At 32.7% G+C, this 22,372-nt stretch overlaps 1 protein-coding gene across 8 annotated transcripts in view; it reads right to left on the reverse strand.

The window, feature by feature from the left end:
• Window positions 1-22,372, reverse strand: part of LOC118187177 (terminal uridylyltransferase 4-like) — a 150,401-nt gene that overhangs the window by 126,054 nt on the left and 1,975 nt on the right. For 6 of the 8 annotated variants that reach the window (XR_015044449.1, XR_015044450.1, XR_015044451.1 and 3 more), the window contains exons 2-3: window positions 15,864-15,931; window positions 4,284-4,445 (exon numbers count right to left, since the gene is read on the reverse strand). Coding sequence is in view for 5 of the 8 variants with exons in the window: in XM_085827749.1 (XP_085683875.1) it covers window positions 4,284-4,407 (124 nt within the window). In the remaining 3 variants the exon portion in view is untranslated. The remainder of the gene's footprint in view (window positions 1-4,283; window positions 4,446-15,863; window positions 15,932-22,372) is intronic. The other 2 variants (XM_085827751.1, XM_085827752.1) reach the window with 1 other exon arrangement.

Raw genomic sequence — 22,372 nt, forward strand, 5'->3', positions numbered from 1 at the left:
TAGAAAAAAGAAGCTTAATATTTATTTGTTTACTTTACTAAACACTTCTTTCAACGCGCGCATGCGTAATGTATGCACATTCTCTACGTGCATGTGTAAAGTTTGTGGCTTTGAGGTCCGAATTATAGATCATTCTGGATAATGGACGTTCGGATTACAGACTTTGTACTGTACTAATTTTTGTTTCTTTTCAGTATCTTAGAAGTTTAATTGTCCTAACTGTAATAAATTGGAATATGTTACCTGGATATGGTAAGAAAATGTTTAGATGTGTAATAGTCTTTTGTACGTATTGATTTTTAGAACATTAGTTAATTTTCATATTTGTGAGCTTTTGTTTGATTAATGCTAAATTTTGTTTTGATTTTCCAATATAAAATCAAAAGGTGGGAGGATGTCCCATTCTTGCACTAGATGGCGGGCATTCTTGCTTTCTTTTTCACTAATTGAGATCTCAGAATGAGGTTAGATTCGAGCCACTCTGAGGAGCATAGAGACGAACTTTGATTTCGAAACCAACTAAAATGTACTGTCATTAAAGTAATCCTGTAAATAGTGTAAAATAAAGATGTGTGAAAATAAAAAGTCATTAAGACTTAATTGAAGTAGTGATTTGAATCGAATATAGAAATCGAAAGCTCTTCCATATAGAACTTATGGATTAGAAATAAGAGTTTACATGGTAAAATGGCTGAATGTTGTAGGATTAATTTGAAGATTTGTACGATTTGGAACGAAAGGGAAAAAAGCATGAATTGACTGGCATGTAAATGGATTGGATTAGATTATTTAATTATAGCAAAGCACATGAGGACTTTCTAAGGGAAACTGGCTCATATACACGCTACACATGAAGACAACCACATGGCTGTAAATGAAACTTTACTTAATTGCTATTATAAGTGTTCTGTTTTAAGGAAGGAAACACGTATGGTCGAACGTTGAAGGATACCTGCACTATGGAGGTTAAATAAACTCCAGGGGAGGACGCGGGACATATGCCTGTTAACCTCTGTTAAGCTTCAGGCGTCCCTGCCCTCCGTCACCTGCACTATGGAGGATATTCTCTTATTTTTGTGAATTTATGTGGCAATGCCAGTATACAGATTCAAGTTCAGATAATTTTAGGAAGTTTTTGGGTGCTGTTAAGAAATTTTGTTTGACTGAAGATAGGGCAGTTTGTAAATAATCTAAGCGGATATTTCCTTTGTGTAGTGCTAAGATGAATTTCCTTTTTTATGTTTTTTCACTGCTTGATTTAAAATGAAGTTTATCAAGATTACATATTGTTGGCTGTTCCTTTTTAGTGAATATAGATTGATGTATACATGGAAAAAGTCAAGGGAGTGCACAATGTCTAGTTTGCACAATTATCTAATTTTTCTTTGTGAAAATAGGTTGATGTGTACATGGATACCAAGTTTGTGCAATTCTTTGACTTGTTATTTTGAATTTGTGTGTATTCGGCGATTTTTGGCACAGAGATCATTGCTACACAAAGCCAAAATAACAAGTCAAAGAATTGCACAAACTCGGTGTCCTGCCAAAAATCACCAAGCAGCACCCGTAAATATATTTTTACCGGAGTGTGTATTGTTTGCTACATAAGAAAGTATGCTGTGAAGCTACGAAGAAATTTAAAAATAAGAGTTTCGGCAGAATGACAATTCAAAGAATTGAAAATTTATCTAATGATGTTAATGAATAATTACATATTGCTGCCACCAAATTTAAGTACTTTTCTCTAGCAGCTAATGAGTCAACAGACATTACTTCAACAGCTCACATGCTTTTGCTTCTTAGAGGGATTTCTGAAAATTTTGAAGTAACTGACCAACTTGTTGGAATGAGTTCAATGAAGGGAGAACAACTGGAGCTGATACCTTATCCTTCATTTTAAATTTGTGATCTTGACATAATTACTTAGTTGATCTTAACAAACTTGTTAGTATCTCTACTGATGGAGCTCCAGCCATGATTGCAATTCAGAATGGCATGGTGAGTCTACTGAGAAACCTTTTGTATGATTGAGGCAAAGATTTGCTTCGGTATCACTGTATCATATACCAAGAACAGCTGTGTGCAAAAGAACTAGGATTAAACCCCCTAATCAAGGTAGTGAGCAATATACAATCAATTTTATTCACTCATGTGGTTTCCCCAGGCAATTTAAGGAAATCCTAGAATACACAGATGCACAACATAGTGATCTTACTCTGATGTATGGTGGTTGAGTCGAGGCTTTGGAAATGTTTGCTGATTTGATTGATGAAATAATACCATTCTTTGAAGAAAATTGCAAGCAAAACTAGGATGTTAAAGGAACCATCTTTTAAGTGTGACTTAGCATTTTTAGTTGATGTGATAACCCATCTGAATGAACTAAACAGAAAACTGACGGGAAAAACTAATTCATCAATCAACTGGCTAATTCAGTATCTGCTTTCAAACCAAAACTCCAGGTGTTCTCAAAGCAGCCTGGTTTTCAAAATTTTGTCAATTTTCCTTACCAAAAGAAACTCAAGGAATATTTTCCTGATAAGCAATTGGATTACTCAGATAAAATAAAGATGCTGTTTACTTCATTTGAAAAGTGTGTAAGGATTATGTTAATTTATCTAACAATTAAATTTTGAGTTATTTTCCTATCCTTTCTTAATCTCAAGCTTACAACTTCCGGACAGAACATATTTTTTGAATTGCGATTGAATGCAAATGAGGAGAAGTATTTAACTGTGAAGTTCTATTGACTTCGTTAGAGAGAACCAGTGATTCTGACTAGCGAGGGTCCACCTTTTTTAGACTACTCCCTCTTAAGCTATTATTATGCTCGGCCATACTTTAGACCCTTGATAGCTTCACCGTTATTCAGCATTAAGGGGCCAACTCTGTTAGAAACTTGATAGCTTCAGCTATATCTTTTTAGTTAAGTTTAATTTCTTAGTTCCTGAGTTCAAGCCCGAGTGGAGGCTTTATTGTAAAACGGCAAGAAGGAGTTCTGTGAAATTAATTTGGAATAATAAAGTGTATTTAACCCTTCCCAAGTTTCATTTTATTTCTCACGAACTCAAGTGATTATTCGCTAACCAGTTTTTAAGATTCTTCAACTTTAACTTAAAAGTACACAGGTTAGAATCTTATAAGCGATTTACAGATTTTTGAGTTGCATAAGATTAAATTTAAACTGTTTGCGGATCCACTTTCTGTTGTAGTCAAAGAAGCTCTACAAGATGTTAAAATGGAACTTATGGATTTACAAACTTCTGACTTACACAAATCTAGATTCTGTGATTTCGACATTCTTTACTTTTATAAAAAAAAACTCTACCTGCCAAATTTTTGCGCTTTTATAAAAAAAACTCTACTTGCCAAATTTTGCGCAAGCAGATGTGCTACCATGTTTGGTAGTACTTATATATATGAACAAACATTTTCTTTTATGAGTCTAAATAAGTCAAAATTAAGAAATACACTGACAGATCAACAGTTGCAATCTGTCTTATGAATATCAACAACTAGCTTTCATCCAAAGATATCAAAAATTGTTGATAAAATTCAGTCTCAGCCATTACACTAATGTATTTAACTATGGCCAACTTGTGTACATTTTTATTAAAATATTTACATATTAAATTATCAGGCACAAGCATAAATTAAAAATTTTTTCCCAAGCTGAATTGGGTGAGTTGGCTCCAGTAGTACATGCAAGAGGAAACTGAAATCGCATCAACCCTTACTTACATACATATGTAATGGTGTCCAAATCAGTTTAAATTTATATGGTGCATGTCTGAATTGCAAATTAAGCAACTTATTGCATTGACCCCCCTACAAAAAAACTGCATTCTCTATTATTGGCCCTTGGCAACAAAGTTGTTTCTGTGAGTGGCCCTTCTGCTAAAAAGGATGTGCATCCCTGATATTTGCATACTATAAATAGACAACTGAGGTTCTAGTTTCAATATAACAAAAGTCAACTGCACCTTGAAAACATTCTGAGTCACTTGCATATATTAACAAGTTATATGTGAATAAAACCTAGCACAGGCATTTACATTATCACTACTGATTTGTTTGAGCAGGGAAAAAAGGTGAGATACGTAATCAATATTAAATATTGTCATGAAATAAAAAAAGGAATGGCAAGTAAAAAATGATCTGATAAATGAAAATAATGAAGATGTTAAATGAAAAGTACAGTTTGGTGTCAGTAATTAATGTTAATCATAAATAATAATAAATGAAATCAAAAATACTAACAGTTTGCTGAACATGGACCTTACCTTTCTCAACTCTTCTTTCTGTATCCGATTGTGAATTTTTCACAGATTTTTTTATCTCCCTAAATGCAAGAGTACAAATACGATGGGGGTTTCCTTTCTTGCGAGTACGTGAACTTGAACTCATTGTAAATCAGCTGAAGAAAAGCATTTAAGACCTAAATTCTAGAAAAGAAAACATTAAGAAAAACTGTAAAGAAAGAAAGAAAGAAAATTTTTTAAATAGCAGTTAACATTTATGGAAAGTACAGGATTTTCAGCTCATTAATTTTCCCGTAAATAGTCATCACAAGAATCTCAGCACATAATAAAATTATAAAAAAAGCAAGACAATTTAGAGTGAAGTAATATTCATATAAAATTTATTGACTTTTCTAAAAACTTGATAGCCTGATTAGCAAAGTTAAGTACTTAGACATTTGCAATCTGAGTCCAATTGCTGGCACACTCCATTTTATTAGCCTTAACACCATAATTCTCCACATATTTTTCCTTTTCATTTTACTAATTTTATTGTCTGAAAATCGAGAGAGGAAAATTATGTGAATAATTTAATTTCCAAAGGATGCAGTTACAATAAGATTATACCACATGAAAAGCAGTCATGGATAAACTACAGGTAATTATCATAGTATTTTTTCTTTAAAAGAAGCCATAGTAATAATTACAATAAGAATAATAAATTTTCAATAATACATAGTAATATTAACATTACAGTATCCATATGATATCTTGTTTTCTCCTTCCCTCTAACTCAAATGTTTCGCATTCATATTGTTGTCTCTGCCATTGCTTAGCCTCATGTTATCCATAAATAACGTGACAAGGTGAATTTGTAGCTGACTCAGCAAAATTATAGACTAAAATCAGGTTGTGTTCACTTTGCTGTGATTGGTTGATTCTTGTATTACGGAGGGAAAAAGTTCAACACATTGAAGGAATAGGTTCAACATGACTTGCAGCTTGATAAAAGCATTCCAAAGAGTATTTTGTTTATTTATTTATTTGTGATACACTCAGTAATTTGTTTAGTTTTTAAGGATTTGGCGATTGGGTTCCCTAAAAACCCTACTTGCCCTTTAAAAGGGGGTGTATATAAGGTATTGCTCCCACCATCTTGGCGTGCCTTCGTGATGTGGTGGTCTGCACAGTGGGACGGTATTCTAGAGGTCCATGGTTCGATTCCCCGCGAAGGTGATTGCTCATCTTTCATCTTGCCTGCTTCCAAAAAAATCCTAATATTTCTACAAGTTTTTCAAACCCAAAGTCCTCTAGATGGACGGCTATTTTTGCTAAAAAAGCGTGATATTTAAGGTTCTAACTTGAATACAACAAAAGTCAATTGCACTTTAAAAACACGCCAAGTTACACGTATATATTAACAGGTTATATGTAAATGAAACAGAGAACAGAAAGTTATATTATCATGATTAACTATTTGGGGCAGAGAAACTTCATATATATAATCAACAATAAATATTGTCATGAAATAAAAAATAGAATGACAGGTAAAAATTACTTGATACATAAAAATGATAAAAAACTTTAAAAAAAAAGTTCAGTTCAATGGCAGTCATTAGTCATATTATAGGTAGTTTGCAAGGATTTGTCTTTTTAGTACAAAGAAAATAGTCATTACATGAATGAATCCACTTTAAAATTTAGGAAAGCTCATTTTTTGAATGCATTAAAGAAGGACAAAATTATGCAAATATATTTTAAATTTTCAGAGCCTGGTGTTAAAAATTTAGAGAAAATACACAAGGAAATATTGTAATTATTTTATTAATATTTTGAAAGAAAACATTCAGGAAAAATATTTTTTAAAATAAAGGAAAAGAAATTTTTTTTAAAAAGGGGGGAAAATACTTCATAAGTATTTTTTAACTTTATTTTAACTTTTATTCTTGGGGGAAAAAATGTTTTTTCAAGAATAAATCAGAAATGATATTTATTCTTAAAACATTTAACTTAACAATAAAAATCTGCTATCATATATAATGAATAAAAAAAGGGCTTACAATATTTTCAATTTTTATTTATAATCTATATTAGTGAAAAGTAAAACTACCACGGAAGCAAATGCAGGCTTGTTTCAGTGATATATAGGAGAGGTTTTTTAATGTTGAGAAACTATGCTTTATTCTGAAATTTTAAAAGAAAGTTAACCTAAAAAAAATAAAGTACACAAGCACTTATTTAATGTGCCCAATGTCAGAATTTTTTGATTTTAAGCATAATAATGATTACACATTTTGAAACATTTTTAAAGAATCAAGCATTAATTACAAACATATGAAAATATACTGAAAGTTAGAGGAAAATAAATAAAAATTAACTTTTCTATGAAAATTTTACATTGCATTATTTTTTTAAAATAATCTTCAGAGCTGGATTTTTTTAAAAAATAAAATGAAAGTAAAAAATTTTATACTGATTAGAAAGAAAATATAGCCAATGACTAGGGTTTGAATATGAAATTGAACATGATCTGAAATGCTCTCTCTCTGCATAGATATACAGTATATATACATGTACTGTAAAAACTATAAAAGTTTGCAACAAAAAATTAGCGCAAAATTTTTTCACTTATTTCCAAGAGGGACAAAAAGGACAGTTCTATATCTCCCGTTTTACTGAGCCGATTGACGAAATTCAAATTATGTTTTTATGTCTCAAAAGCGTGACTCAGGATATATATTAGATTTATATATAGCAGGATTGGCCTAACTTCATGTCAGTAACAGCCGCACGTTTGAATTCAGGAATTTCGTCAATCAACCCAGTAGGAGGGGAGATACAGAACTGTCCCCCCCCCTTGTTTTGCGCAATGTACATAAATAAGATCTGCAGATGTGATTAATTTTAAGGTCCTCTGTTTTTATGCAGATTTTAAGCAAAATAAACTACATCAAAATTGTAAAAAAAAAAAAAAATCTATTACATCAAAAGCATGACTATCCAACATTCAACCAACCTGAAAGCTTAAATAAGTAAAATATTTTAGAATTTTAGGGGGAAAAAATTTAAATGAGTGATTTTTAATACCATTATAAAATTATCATATTCTATTAATAAGCATACATTGTTGCCAAATACTGCGATTTAGTGCCAATAATGGATAAGCATGAAGTCGCAACACAATTATATGAAGTTTATTCTAGTTTAAAAATACATTCGATTAATTCTCAGTAAGTTGGTTTAACTATTTTCCAAAACGGATTATAAGTTCTATTTTTTCTTACATTTTGATAAAATGATTAATATTTGGGACAGCATGAAGTGAAGTATTTTCGAAGTTACAGGATCCAAGCATCAAAAGAAGCCATGATGTATGACTAATAGATAAACGATGATGTAATGTGAAAAATTATGATAAGTGATTTAATTTTTTTATATGCTATATCCATACTTGCCAACCTACGACACTCAAAAATCAGGAGATTTTTCACAATGTTAAAAAGACTTTTTAAATGATAAAAATATAGTTTTTAATAATGAATTAACTTTAAATAGTAACTAATTCTTAAATGCAAGCAACACAAAAATACCTTACGCATATATATAAAAAAAAAAAAAAAAAAAAAAAATTATTACTTGCATTGTTTAAGGGGGGGGGGGGAAAGAGGGAATTTTAGTTTAGAAAATTAGGAAGTTTCTTTCAGAAAGAAACTTCCTAATTTTGTTCACTGCAATTGCCACGTAGGCCTACTTTCACTAAGAAAAGTTTTTCTAATGTGTCATCACTAATATTAGATCTAAATTTAGTCCTCGTTTACGCAACAACACTGAAAATCCTCTCACACTCTGCACTACTATGGGGAACTGTCAAGATGGCCAACACAATTCTAGACAGTTGACTATATTTTAAAATTCCATCAGCACCTTTCAGTTTTCCAATTAAACTCCACTGGGTATCACTCCTAGCTGATTTTATAACTTCATTCAAGTTTTCTAATTGTAAACTGCTGTTATGCAGCTGTTGGAACTGTTTCAATTTTTCCTTCCTTTTAGAACTGCTTTCAAGATAATAATAAATATCAACAATGTGTTCATCCACATTTATTGGTAAAGAAGCTGCCCCTTTTTCAGCTGCTAAATTTAAGAGGTGACAGGTGCACCTCATAATCTGCAAATCTGAATTTTCCTTTCTTAAGATGCCTGCAACATCTTCAAGCCTACCAATACTGGTGCATTATCGGCACCAAGTGCTAAGCAATTATCCAGAGGGCCTGCATTTTCTTTTAAAGTTTAATAATTAACTGTGGTATATCAAAGCCTGTCAAATGTCCTTCTAAAATGGGGACAGAAAGTAAACTGCACCCAATTTCTGAAGAATCTGGATTAAAAAAAGAAACAACAATTGGATACAGTTTTGAATCCGTATTATTGCTTCCATCCGTAGAGAGGCAGAACAGAGCTGTTTTGTGCAATCAATAACTGAAGATTTATTTTTCAAACCCATTTCTTTAACAATTGCACCTGTTTTGGTTCTTGCACTTGAGTATTTCTTAGAAATTTCACTATCGGGAAACATTTTTCTAAATAAAGCTGCAGCGTGATCCGATGCATTCAGCGGCAGGTTGTGCTCCAGTAAAAAGGCAGAGAACAGACATTCTGCATTAATAACTTTTTGGTCTTTTGTTTTCGTTTTTTTAAAAAACAACTCATGTTATCCTTGTGTTTTCGTGTTTGCACATGTTTGAGAACATCCGCCCTTCCACATTGCGAATTCGAAAAATCGCAACGACAGGCGATGCACATCGCAAATTTATTACATTTCCTTGAGGAAATAATGGAAGGAGAGTCAACTGTACGTTTTTTGAAACGTACACGAGTATTTCATTCTCGCATAACAAAAGATGATAATTTCTAAAACTGTTTCCCGAAGGCACGTGCACTCACACAACTCACGACGTTTCTGGGATACGTATAATGCTTTCACTCACAAAGCAGAAGTTATCTGATTCTTAAGGTTTTGTTTTAGATATAATCTAGAGAAAATTCAATTGCTTTCAGACGTCCAAAATCACTTTTGTTCATATAACAAAGCATTAAGCCAAGTTCCATAAAAATCGTGAGAAATTTTAAAAATAAGAAAAAGTCGGCAGAAATATATTGTAAATCGGGTTGGTGGGAGATCGGTTGAAAATCGGGAGACTCCCGCCTAAATCGGGAGAGTTGGCAATTCTGTATATCCATAACTTTTAGCTCTTTATTACGTAACAAAAAATATATATGTTTGTTTAAACTTCTGTCAGAATGAATGGCAACATCTCTGCCAACTTTCATGCTCAGTGGGATTTCATAATTGGATTGGGCCTATGAAATACATTGACTTTTATACTACTAAAATGCATTCTTTGCCCCTTCTAAAATCTTAATTTTAAAGGTAGGTTTCTGATATTCAAGTTGATAATAAATAAGATGATTTTTTTCATAATCTTAGAGAAGAAATTATTCCTACTAATCTGATTTTTCTATCATGAATTCCATTTTTTATGTGCTCAACTATATGGAATTCAGCACTTCCCGAGCTTTTCGGAGAGTAAAGATTTTATTCTATATTAAGGTGACCAATCGTCCTCCTTTGGTAAGCTCTGTCCTTCTTCAAGAAGTGTCCTCCCAACTTTCCTCCTTTTCAATAATTTACAACTAATCTGTTTATCTCTATATTGTTTAAAGACACTGTGTCGAAATGTTATGCGTCAATTGTCATGTGATGGTGCAGTTCAAAAAACATTATTATAAAACACATACACAGCACATTCTGGGCATATCAAAACTTCACGCAGCCACACTTGTAATGCACCCTCACACTTCTGCACACTTTTATTTTAACCTGTCTACAGTATTATAGTTCACATTTACATCTGACATAAATACAAATTTCTTTCTTTCACTGAATAATTATTATACTCAGGTAAGTGCCTTACTAAACAGAATTCACGTTTTATTTGTTCATTAAGATAATTTTATTATACAACTGTTTTCAACACAAGTATAAAATAATTTAAATATAGATTTAGTAAAGTTTTACAGTTTTTGTTATTAAAGATTTAGTTTTATTCATTTATAATGTGCTTACATTGTTTGTGTAGCTCCATATTTTATTTTCAATTTTATTTAAAGGATGGAAAAATCAAAGAAGAGAAAATACCATTTCAACGATCAGTTGAAGAAGGAATTTCCATTTCTTGTGTCAAAGAAAGACATTAATGTTTTCTGAAATATTTGGAGAGAATTTTGTATTGCAGTTGGAGGCAAAGCAGCCAAAATTAAGCACTTAAACACGAACAAGCATAAGCAATCATTAGAGGCATCAGTTTCCAGTAGTAAAGTAACAATTTTTTTTAAATTTCTAATTACTCCGAAGAGGAAAAAGTTAGCTATAATGGAGGAAACATTTTCATTTCATAAAATAATTTATAATCAAAGTTTGCATAGTATGGATTATACAATAAAATTATTGAAAAACTTTCACAATCCTAAATTTTCATGTGCCAGAACAAAATGTAAGTATTCAATTAATCAGTATTCTATTATTAAATCAGTTCAAAAATTACTGTGATAATACACTTGCAGAAGACTTGAAAAATGCAGCAGTTGTATGGGTTTTATATGATGCATCAAATCATAATGAAACAAAATTGTGTCCAATAATAGTAAGATATTATAATGTTAACAAGGGCATTCACATAAATTTTTTTAATTTAGAGTCCATTTGGGGCAAAACTGCTGAAATTTTGGCGAACCATCTATACAGAGTAATAAATGAAAACAATTTGAAATATAAAGTTGTTGCACTAACAGTGGATGGATAATACAAACACAAATTTTGGTGGGCGAAGACGCAAAGAAGTAAATAATGTCTATTTAAAATTACAAGATTCTAGGCATAGGTTGTAATGCACATATTTTGTCAAATGCAATAAACACAGCATCATCTGCCATGCCAATTGATGCAGAAGTAATAATGACAATTTATTTGTATTTTAGTCATTTTAAGGTTCGAGTGACTGCTTTAAAAAAATTTTGTGAAGATGAAAATGTTGAATACAAGAAATTTTTAGGATATTCAAAAGTTAGATGGCCTGCTTTAACACCTGCTTTACACATGTTTTACAATTATTTGAGCCTTTCCGTTCATATTTTTTAAGTTTAGACAAATGTCCAAAAATTCCTAGAATCTTTTTTCATTAATGAATTATTGGAGGTATTAATGTATTTTGTCCATAATCAGGCATCTGTTTTCGAAAAATGATTCAAAAGATTGAATGTGAACATACGAAGCGTATTGGGAAACTAAGTACCGTTTTGAAAAAAAAAAAAAAAAATAGTAAAACAATTTTTTCGAATCCAATTTTATTTTTACATGAAAATACATATCTTAAACTATTTTTCAACATAGTTTCCACCAATGATCAAACACTTGTCATAGCAGGTGACCAGTTTTTGTATACCATCGTTAAAGAAACTTCCCGCCAGTTTCGATAACCACGACTCCAGCATTTTTCGTGTCATCGTCAGATCCAAAGTGCTTGCCACCGGCGCCAAGTCCGGGCTGTACGGCAGGTGATCGAACTGCACCCAATGAAACTGTTGAATTAACGACTGAGTGACACCAGCAGTATGGGGCCCGGCATTGTCATGGAGCAACGCAATTCCTTTTTTGAGCATTCCTCTTCGTTTGTTTTGAATGGCACGCCTTAGTTTTGTTAAAGTCTCACAATATCGTGCCACATTAATGGTTTCACCTCTGGGAAGAAATTCAGTAAGCAAAACGCCTTTCCTATCCCAGAAGACAGTACACATGATTTTTGTGATGACATTATCACTTTGAACTTTTGTTTTTTCGGAGAATGAGTGTGTCTCCACTCCACCAATTGTTGTTTCGATTCTGGTGTGAAATGACACACCCAAGTTTCATCACCTGTCACTATTTGGTTTAAAAAGTTTTCTCCCTCATCACTGTACTGCGTGAGAAATGTCAGGGCACTACCCAGTGGCTTTGTTTTGTGAACATCAGTGAGCATTTTTGGAACCCATCGGGAACACAGTTTGCGATAATTCAAGTGGTCAGACATAATTTCGAACAAAACAGTACGTGAAATTTGTGGAAATGCCTCTGAAAGAGTTGTCATTGTGAAGCGTCTGTTCTCATGAATTGCTTCATCAACTTTCCTTACCAAATCATCGGTGACAACAGAAGGCCCACCACTCCGAGCCTCAGCGTGGACATTTGTTCGACCTGCATTAAACATTCTTATCCACTTTCTCACCATTCCATCACTTATCGCGTATTCACCGTAAACTTCTGTCACTTGATGATAAATTTCGACCGGTTTAACATTCCTCGCGTTAAAAAATTTAATCACGGAACGAATCTCACAGTCAGCGGGAGAACTAATTGTCTTAAACATTTTGAATGTGCACAGCAAACTGAAAACACAACATAGAGCAACCAAAATGGCAACAATTGAAAGTCAGTGAACAAAAAAGACTAGTGTGTATGCGCGGGATGCCTACCACAGCACTGGAATGGCGCTAGAATGAAACGGTACTTAGTTTCCGAATACGCTACGTATTTCAGCTACAGAAGTTTGCCTTATTTTGAACGATTTTGTCCTTCAGTATAAATCACGATTTGAAGAAAAATTTATTCCTTTAACAATAAAAAGGAAACTGTCAAATTTAGAGGAATCAAATTCAGGCATAACGGAAAAGTTTACCAAAGAAGACAAAATTTTTATGAAATATGTTTCCAATATGTTGAAGAATGGTCAGAAACAAACATCAGAATAAATAACAGTTTTAAATGATGTTTTTTGACTTCATCGCAAATAAACTGGACAGATAATGAAAATTGTCTTGAGTTTTTATCGAAAGAAACGCCTGATATTAAAATCGATGACAATCATGTATTTGAAGAAATTAGAAGACTGAACGTATATTTAACCCTCAGCTGAAGGGGCTGGCGTATGGTACAATTTCAGAGGGCCAGTATATGAAGTACGCCAGGTCGTTTTTCGAGCCTCTGCTTCATGTTTGAAACTATTTAATCTTATACACGACATTAATAAGGTGATTCGTCATAGTAAAAATTATATAAGAAAAAGAATAACAGAAAAAAAGCAGTAAAGATGGAGATTAAGAATTTTTAATTCAAAAAATGGAATGCACTGGAAACGTAATTTAAAGTTATATAGAATTCGCTATTATTTTCTGTATGAAAACTATAAGATCATAAATCAAATTTAAAAATTATAAATATTCCATAAAGAAAAGTTCAGTTTCACAAATCAAAAAATGAAAAGCGTTTTGCTACTTTAATCCTCTTCAGATTGTCCCTGTTCACTGCAGCAGGGTTTGCAAAGTTGTACTGTCTTGCTCAGATGATTTTTGCAGGTAAACTTAAAACACTCAGAACATTTTATGGTAATGTAATTATTCTTCATTCTACCACACTCAGCGCAGCGTCCTTTTATCTTTTTTGCAGGTGGTTCCTCGTCCCTTTCGGCCCTCTTGTCCACTTCTACTGTTACCAGCCTTCTAATAATAGCTTTGGAATGCGACAGGAGAAATGGCCTTTTCAAACGATTCTGAAGATGTGGTTTTATCAAAGATGTAGCTAGATTTTTCAAAAAATATCTTCTAAACTTGATGGTTGCATCAGGTTTGGTGAAGTTCAAGAGCCCTTGTGAACTTATGCCTGCTACGTTTAGAAGTGCAAAAAATATTGTCATTGTCCACCTCTTGATTTTTCAGGTGACAGTAAAATTACTACAAAGTTGGTCTACGGTGTCGAGTCCACCTTTACATTTGTTATAATCCAGAATGATGTGAGGTTTATTCGTTTCCTGGTCAATTTTGTCATCATCGTGTAAAGTACTGAGCAGTATTACACACTTATTTTTTTCGTTGCATATGAAACAATTGTCGTATCCTTTTGAAAACTAAAGGGTGAACTGCCAACTTCTCTTGTTTTTGATGGCTGGAATTCATTTGGAATTTCCTTTTTATTTTCTTCCAGCGTGCACACAAATGTTACACCTTTTGTAAGAAGATATTGAGCTAGCGGGTAGCTTTTATACCAATTATCAGTTGTCAGGTTACAGTTGGAACCTTCGTATGCACCAATAAGCCTTTTGACAACATCAATACTTGAATTAGAAGCCTCGTAAGGTCCTGGGTGTTGATTGCTACAATGAATTTCAAGTTCATGAGTCAACAACAACAAAACTTTTCAGACCGTACTCTGTGGGCTTGTTGGGGATAAATTGAATAAAAGAGCATCTTCTGCAAAAGGGTTCCAACTTTTCGTCGATTGTGAATTCGTCACCCGGTGTATAAAAGTTTTGACAGTTCTGATTGAAAGATTAAAAAAATTCTCTTAGTGCAGCAAGCTTATCAGTTTTTCTTCGCACATACCTTGTGCCTTTATTGTTGAATCCAATAGCAGCACACAGGTTTCTGAATCGCTCGAGACCTATGACCCCTTGTGAAATTTCAATTCCAGTACCGTCTTTTGTCCATGCTTCCTCCAAATTGAGTTTTGACATTTTTTTACACCCTAATAAGAATAAAATTCCTTAAAAGGCCAGTATTTCTGATCTATTAGTATCATACATGCTTCTCTTTGAGATGATTTGGAGATCATCTGCAGTCCTGTTACATTTGAGATAAACATTTGTATATTGTACAATAGCATCAATCATATTTGTATTTATGATTTTCTGGAAAGCAGAAAGCTCATCATTTATATCATCACAAGTTTTGGCACTTGGGAATATTGTTTTCATCAAATTTTTTCGAGGTGTTCTGACGAATTTGCTTTTAAGGGGAACTTTATTCCACTTATAAGTTTCCTTTTCTTCTTTCAGAAACTTTCTTCTTTTTGTAAATTGTTTTCACAAAAAAGTCATCATATTTTAAATCACTTATACCATTTTCAACATCACTAAAATCGTTATTTGTTGGGGAAACATCATTTGAGGAAGGAAAATGAGGAAGTTTAGAAACATTTCCCTCAATTTCTGAGTCACTTTCATGATCAGAATGTTCGATGACTTCCAATTCATCGACATCAGATGTGTTATTCAAATTGTCGGAGTCTTCATCAACCGAAACTTCTAAAACGTGCAAATAATCTTCAGGAGGTACAATATTTTTCCTGTATTTACCTGGAGGAGTGGCATACAGCGTTCGCCTACACAACATGTTCACAAGAACTGCTTTCGGAAGGAAGGCGGAAACCTGGCTCACCAGAAATAACAGATGCGTTGCACTCATGGAATGTTTCTAGGAGGGTAGAAGAAGGAAGGAAGCTCAGGAAGGGGTTGTCTAAAAATTACAGTCCAAAAAGATGTCATTGGCGTACTCTGTACGCCGGCTCCTCCACTGCAGGGTTAAACACTGATAAATTACAACAATGGGAAAATCAACATATTGAAATTGATAAAAGATGGGTGGAAATTTTTAACCATTTTAAAAATGAACACATTCCATGTGAAAATTTAGTTATTCTTGTTTTACATACAATTTAATTTGATACAAAAAATAAATATAGTCAAAAAATACTACCTTTCTTTTCTTTATCATTATCTTTAATAGAAATACAATGGGCACTCATCATAATGACAGCTTGAATCCTGCAGAAAAAAAGGAAAACTTCTGAAATAGTTGTTATAAACACATAATTGTATTTTAGGTACAACTCTGATATACGCCCTAATTTCACCAAATGTGGCAATATGTATTCTGTGCTGGTTTTTGGCACGATTGCGTGTTGTATGGAAACCCTGTTGACGTTGAAAAATCTTTCGGTGAAGTTCGTTGGTTTGCGTCATGCTCTGTGTCTGAGAAGCTAGGGGGAAAAGATAAAATGGTGGAAGTTGTTGAATTGAAGTTCGGCAAAAGGAAATATTGTCATGGCCATCCTGTTGAGGGGCAATGGGTATTTGGAAGTGTGGAAAGAGGGCTCTGGGAGATTATTTTTAGTGGCTGTGCATGACAGAAGTAGGGATTTGTGATTATTTGTTATTTTATTTATTTGTGAACCATAGTATGAATTTTCTGGATAGTGTGTCTGGCTATCATATAAATACGACAGTGATTACGTGGCGGCATGTTAAAGCCGGTATGAAATTGGTATTTCTGCTGTTCGAAAAAGCATTAATTCATGGTAAGTGCATTTTATTTTATTCTTGTTCTTATTTTGCAGAATGTTATGTTCATTGCTTTTTAGTATGAATTTCTGTCGTTATTGTTGTTTTTTTGAATTGTTTGGAATTTATTTTAGTTATTTTGTTGATTACTGCGTACCATCTAAATTGTGCAATTCGTAGATGTTTTTTAAAGTTGAAACAGATCGCTGTATACATAGTATTCTTTGAAATTTATTGTTGTTATGTTAATGTATTAAAGTGAGGTGTGCGTAGTTCGTAGATTCGTTTGTTGCCTAAATTGTGCAATTCGTAGATTTTTTTTTTTTTTTTTTAAATTCAAACAGGACGCTGTGTACATGGTATTCTTTGAAATTTATTGTTGTTATGTTAATTTATTAAAGTGAGGTGTGCGTAGTTCTTAGATTTGTTTGTTGTCTAAATTGTGCAATTTGTAGATGTTTTTTAAGTTTAAACAGGATGCTATGTACATGGTATCCTTTGAAATTTATTGTTGTTGTCTTAAAGTTATGTCTATTATATTTATGTTAATGTCTTAAAGTGAGGTGTGCGTAGTTCGTAGATTCATTTGTTGCCTAGATTGTGCCATTTGTAGATGTTTTTTTAAGTTAAAACATATCGCTGTATACATGGACTCTTGTCAAATAATTTTGGTTAGAAACTTTACGGTTTTGGCGACTTGAGGGCGCATATCAGAGTAGTTCCGCATTTTACTTCAAAAACCATTTCAGAAAATAAATAATGTACCTTTTCAACAATGTAATATTTGGTACTCTTTTGTTATTAGGACCAGATTCAGAAATATATGCATGTATGTATGGACATATGTGTTAATATATGCATGTATATATGTAGGTACACTGCACAAAAAAATGGGGGGGACAGTTCTATATCTCCCATTCTACCCCATTGATTGACGAAATTCAGCTTGTGTTTTTCATGTCTCGAAAGCACAACTTAGGATATGTAATAAATTTATATATAGCATTGCTCTAATATAGGTATTTTGACACACAAATCGGACTTTTTCTGAAATGACATGCCAATCTTTTCTACATTTAGATTCTACGAATGAAATTATGCTGAACTGCCCAGTTTTGTAAAACTCGCATGAGTACTCTTTTAAAAATTAGCTCTCAAAATTTTAGCTCTTCAATTTTAATTGGATTTGATACAGTCAAAAGTCGTTAATTCAGACACCCATTATTCCGGAATGATCTATAATCCGGACTTCAAAGCTACAAACTTTCTGCGCATGTGTCACGTTGATGCATGCGCGTAAGACCTTTACGGCTGCGAATATGCGTGTGAGCATAATACGTTTACGCATGCGCATTTAATGTATAACAGACGATATAAGCTAAGCTAAAATTATCTAATTCAGTTAATGTTGCAGATTGCATTGTTCCTTAATCTTCGAATTGGATACAGCTTATTATTTTTTGCAGACCGTTAGAGCAATTTTATAAAAGTAAGCTTGAACTTTCGATTATGTCAAATAGAGTTTCCGATATATATTTACTAATATGTAAAGGATCTACAAAGCGAAAGTATGTTTCGAAGTCCATTAAGCAAAAAGAGGAATTGTTGCAAAAAATGAATAAAGGCATATCCTCCGTTTTTCTAACCATTCCGAAATCTGTTTATCAATTTCATGCTGCTCTGGGGGGGGAAGGAAACGCTGCGGCGTGCAATGAATTGGAAGTTGATCTGTCAGCACTATCCTTATCTTCAGGGCAGATGTTTTTATTTTATTTGGCTTATAATTCCTTACTAAATGCAGTGTTTCATCTCGATGTACTCCTTCTTTGATATGATTTAAATCAAATTCCTTGTCATTATAATTTGCTTCCGATAGTGAAAAAAGTGACAGAGAGGTTATTGAAAACGAAAAATTTCCATTGACAAAATAGTCGGTATTCTCGACACAGCAATTATAGGACTTGAACAGCAGAACTTTGTAACTGAAGATGAAATTATGTCTGTTTATAGAATTAAAGAGAAAGTATTATCAAATAAAACGAAGCAACTTAAACAACTTACATTGAAAGAAATGTTTAATAAAGTAAACAAATAAATATTAAGCATTTTTTTTTTTTTTTTTTTTGTAAATTTTGATACCCTTTACATCATAATTGTTCTTTATTTCATAAATTACGGTTTCATATTTTTAATTTTATAATTTCTGCATGCCATCTTACCAGATTTAAACTGATGATCTATAATCCGGAATCGCCGAAGTACCGACGAGTCTGGATTAATGACTTTTGACTGTATAGTACAAAGTCCGTAATCCGGAATCATCGGGACTTCGGCGATTCCGGATTATAGATTATCAATTTTTATCTGGTAAGATGGCATGTAGAAATCATACAATTAAAAATATGAATTTATGTAATAAAGAGCAATTATGATCTAAAGGGTATAAAAAAAGGGCTTAATATTTATTTTTTTACATTAAACATTTCTTTAAATGTAAGTTGTTTAAATTGCTTCGTTTTTTTGTGCTAATACTTTCTTTTTAATTCTATAAACAGACATAATTTCTTGTTCAGTTACAAAGTTCCACTGTTGAACTGTTGAAGTCCTGTAATTGCTGTGTCGAGAATACCGACTAACTTGTCAATCGAAATTTTTTTGTTAAGTCTGAGATTTTGTCAAATGTGTTGAAAGCTGAAGTATGCAATCCACTGCAATATTAAAACGCTGAAATCCCATATGAGGGATCATAATCTTTTGTTACAACTTAAAATTTAGAGAAGTGGAAAGCACTAGGGAGATGCTATGTTCATATCTGCATTGCTACATAAATACTTTCTGGCAATACGGCATAATACCTCATGAATACATTTTTTTACGGCTTTTTGCTAAGGATAAAATATTCAAAGAGTACCAATAAAATGCTCTGAATACTGGAGTAAGGTAAAGAAACTAATTTAATACCAATGATAGGATAGTCAATTTTTGGTATTCAAGATAGTTAAAAAAGAATTTCAAAAACTAAAGTTAACTCCAACAACAGAAGACAATACAGAAGTTATCATATAAAGGGTTAGGGTAGACTGAAGAGTACCCCTTGTATTACGGCGAAGTTGTTGTTTTATTTATCGTTAAGTTGTTTCATTTAAAATAACCTGAGCAGTTGTATGTTCCATAAATATACTTTTACCTAGAATTAGATGCTCCTTTAGTCAAGGGAGTGCACAATGTCAAGTTTATGCAATTCTTTGATGTTAAGTGAAAATAGGTCGACGTGTACATGAATAAAGTCAAGGGAGTGCATAATGCCTAGTTTGTGCAATTCTTTGACTTGTTATTTTGGCTTTGTGTAGCACTGATTTTCCACCGCTACACAAAGCCAAAATAACAAGTCAAAGAATTGCACAAATTCGGTATCCATGTGCCGCCAAAAATTGCCAATTTTTGCTAAAGGGATACCCGTAAATATACTTTTACCATATAAAAGTCTATGTCGCTCTTTTAAGCAACACATATCTTTACTTCATAATTGTTTCTCCATTATCTTAGATTTAGCTTATTGATGCTACAATGGATCAATGCCATCACAGGGATATTATAAATACTTAAAATCATCAGCACAAAAGCTTAATTGACAAGGTAATTCATTAAAGCCCTACTAAAGTAATGGCTGCAAGCAGAGTGTTGAGACTGTGAAGCTCTGTCAGATTTAATACTGCTGAAATAGTCAAAATACCTTCTAAATGTTCAAATTTGAGATCTTATTGAACCTATTAAACCAAAAAAAAATGAAATACTAAGTTTTTAAAAATATATCTTCTTTCAAAACAAGAACTGAAATCAGTGACACAAGAATGACTGAGATCTAAGTTTTAAAGGAGTAATAAAACATCTGGTTAAAGTAAAGCACTGTACGCATGCTAAATTTAGCAATTTTGTTATAATTAATGATTTTAATTTAGTAACCTCTCTTTCTTGGTTGCTAAATAATGATGATTTTGTCGAGTTTGCACAACTGTTTAATTTTTTTTTTTTTTTAACGAAACAATATATATACAGCGATAATGCAATTCTGTTCATTTTTTTAGTAAAACTAAATAACATATATAGAACAATAGTAGTGGTATAGTTTACTATGCTATAACACACGGGGGCTATCTGCCTAAGGGGAAGGATGCCTTTATGGAGGACTTTCTAAGTGAAACTGGCTTTATACACTTTTGAGAAAATTCACGAAAACAGCAATGCAGACAGCCTATTCGCCTGCAATCGAACCAAAGTTTGAACTACCAGTGTTCAGCAATTTTACAGCTAGGTCAGTGGTGGGCCTAGAATAATGGAAATGTATCCTATAATATACATAATATTTAATGTAATATATAATCTTAATTTAATAATTAAAATATGTATTTCAAACTGCTAAAGAGAGTTTTCTTTTGATATGTTAATAATATTTGGCGATTTAAAACCAATCTTTCACTTTCATGGGTAAATATCGAGAGTTAGGCAATCCTTTTAAATGTATCAGCAAAATTACCAACAATTACCTGATTAAGGGTTAGAGTTGACTTTTAGGGTACCCCTTGTATTATCGCAAAGTTGTTGTTTCATTTATCACAAAATTGTTGCTTCATTTATCGCCAAGTTGTTGTTTCGTTTATCGCCAAGTTGTTTCATTTATAGTAACCTGAGTAGTTGAATGTTATGGAAATTTTATTATGACATAATTGTTTGCATTATTCTGGGAAATTTTGAATCGTGGGATGTTTTGTAAGGGCTTTTGTGGTGCAAGTAGTTAGGAAGTACATTGCTTGTTTCATTGTTTGGACTGAATGTAGTAAGATTAATTTGAAGTTTCTGTACGAGTTGGAATGAAAGGGGAAAAGTTCCTTAATTGACTGGTGTGTAAATGAAGGTTTACTTAGTAGCCATTTACTGGACAGTCCGGAATACACAGGATATTTCTGACTCTTATTTTTGTGAATTTATGTGGCTACACCGATATACAGATTCGGTACTTTTCCGTTTCGCCGGCGCAAATCTCGCCAAGCAGACTTTATTGGCGACAACATAAAGTACACACATAAAAAATGTTACTTCTAAGAATTGTTTATTTTGAAGGCACAGACATTTTAATATCGTTTAAAATTCTGTAAAAAGCCAATAAATTTTAAAAAAGGACATTCATTTAAGAATTTACTATGCTTTCATGGTTCAACATCCTGATTCGCCGGTTCGTATCACGCGATCCCAAGTGATTTCATCTCACGTAAACAACTCTACAAAATTCTAATTCTCTCAGTAATTATCTACATCAATTTCAAGTTAAATCTTAATTTAAAATACAAGTTTAAATGCAAGAATTATTTCAGTTCGTAGGAATAGCTTACTCAGAAATTATGTAAAACCGCAGTGCTTTACTTCGCTAGTGCATTCTCATTAAATTTGACGAATTTGACCGTTGACTTTGCCTTTTCTATATTTCGTCTTCGGGTGAGCTGTGTGATTGCATCCTAATTGACTTAATTACCACGAATGGCCTTAGGGCATAAAATTGAACCATCTGGTAAAAATTCTATGTAATTGTATGCCAGCATTGAAAATAAGACCCAATTAATCTGATAAAAAATGGCTTCGACTTTTTTTGAAAATGAAGTGTAAAAGGTTACCAGCGAAGATATTTCGTTTGGCATCAGTTGTACCATTATTGGCGACTTTATCGCCTGCGTCGGCCAAACAGAAAAGTACCACAGATTCTAGTTTAGATAATTTTAGGAAGTTTTTGGATGCAGTTAAGGAATTTTGTGTGCCACAGACTGAATACGAAGGGATTTCTAAATAAGGTAAGTGGATATTTGCTTTGTGTAGTATTTAAATGCCTAACAGGCTTTTCCTTTTTTATGTTATTTTATTGTCTAGTTTAAAATG

Source organism: Stegodyphus dumicola, chromosome 12 (assembly GCF_044657685.1).
Source record: "Stegodyphus dumicola isolate Sdum_Otavi_A_Nest chromosome 12, ASM4465768v1".
In the NCBI taxonomy this organism is placed as follows: Eukaryota; Metazoa; Arthropoda; class Arachnida; order Araneae; family Eresidae; genus Stegodyphus; species Stegodyphus dumicola.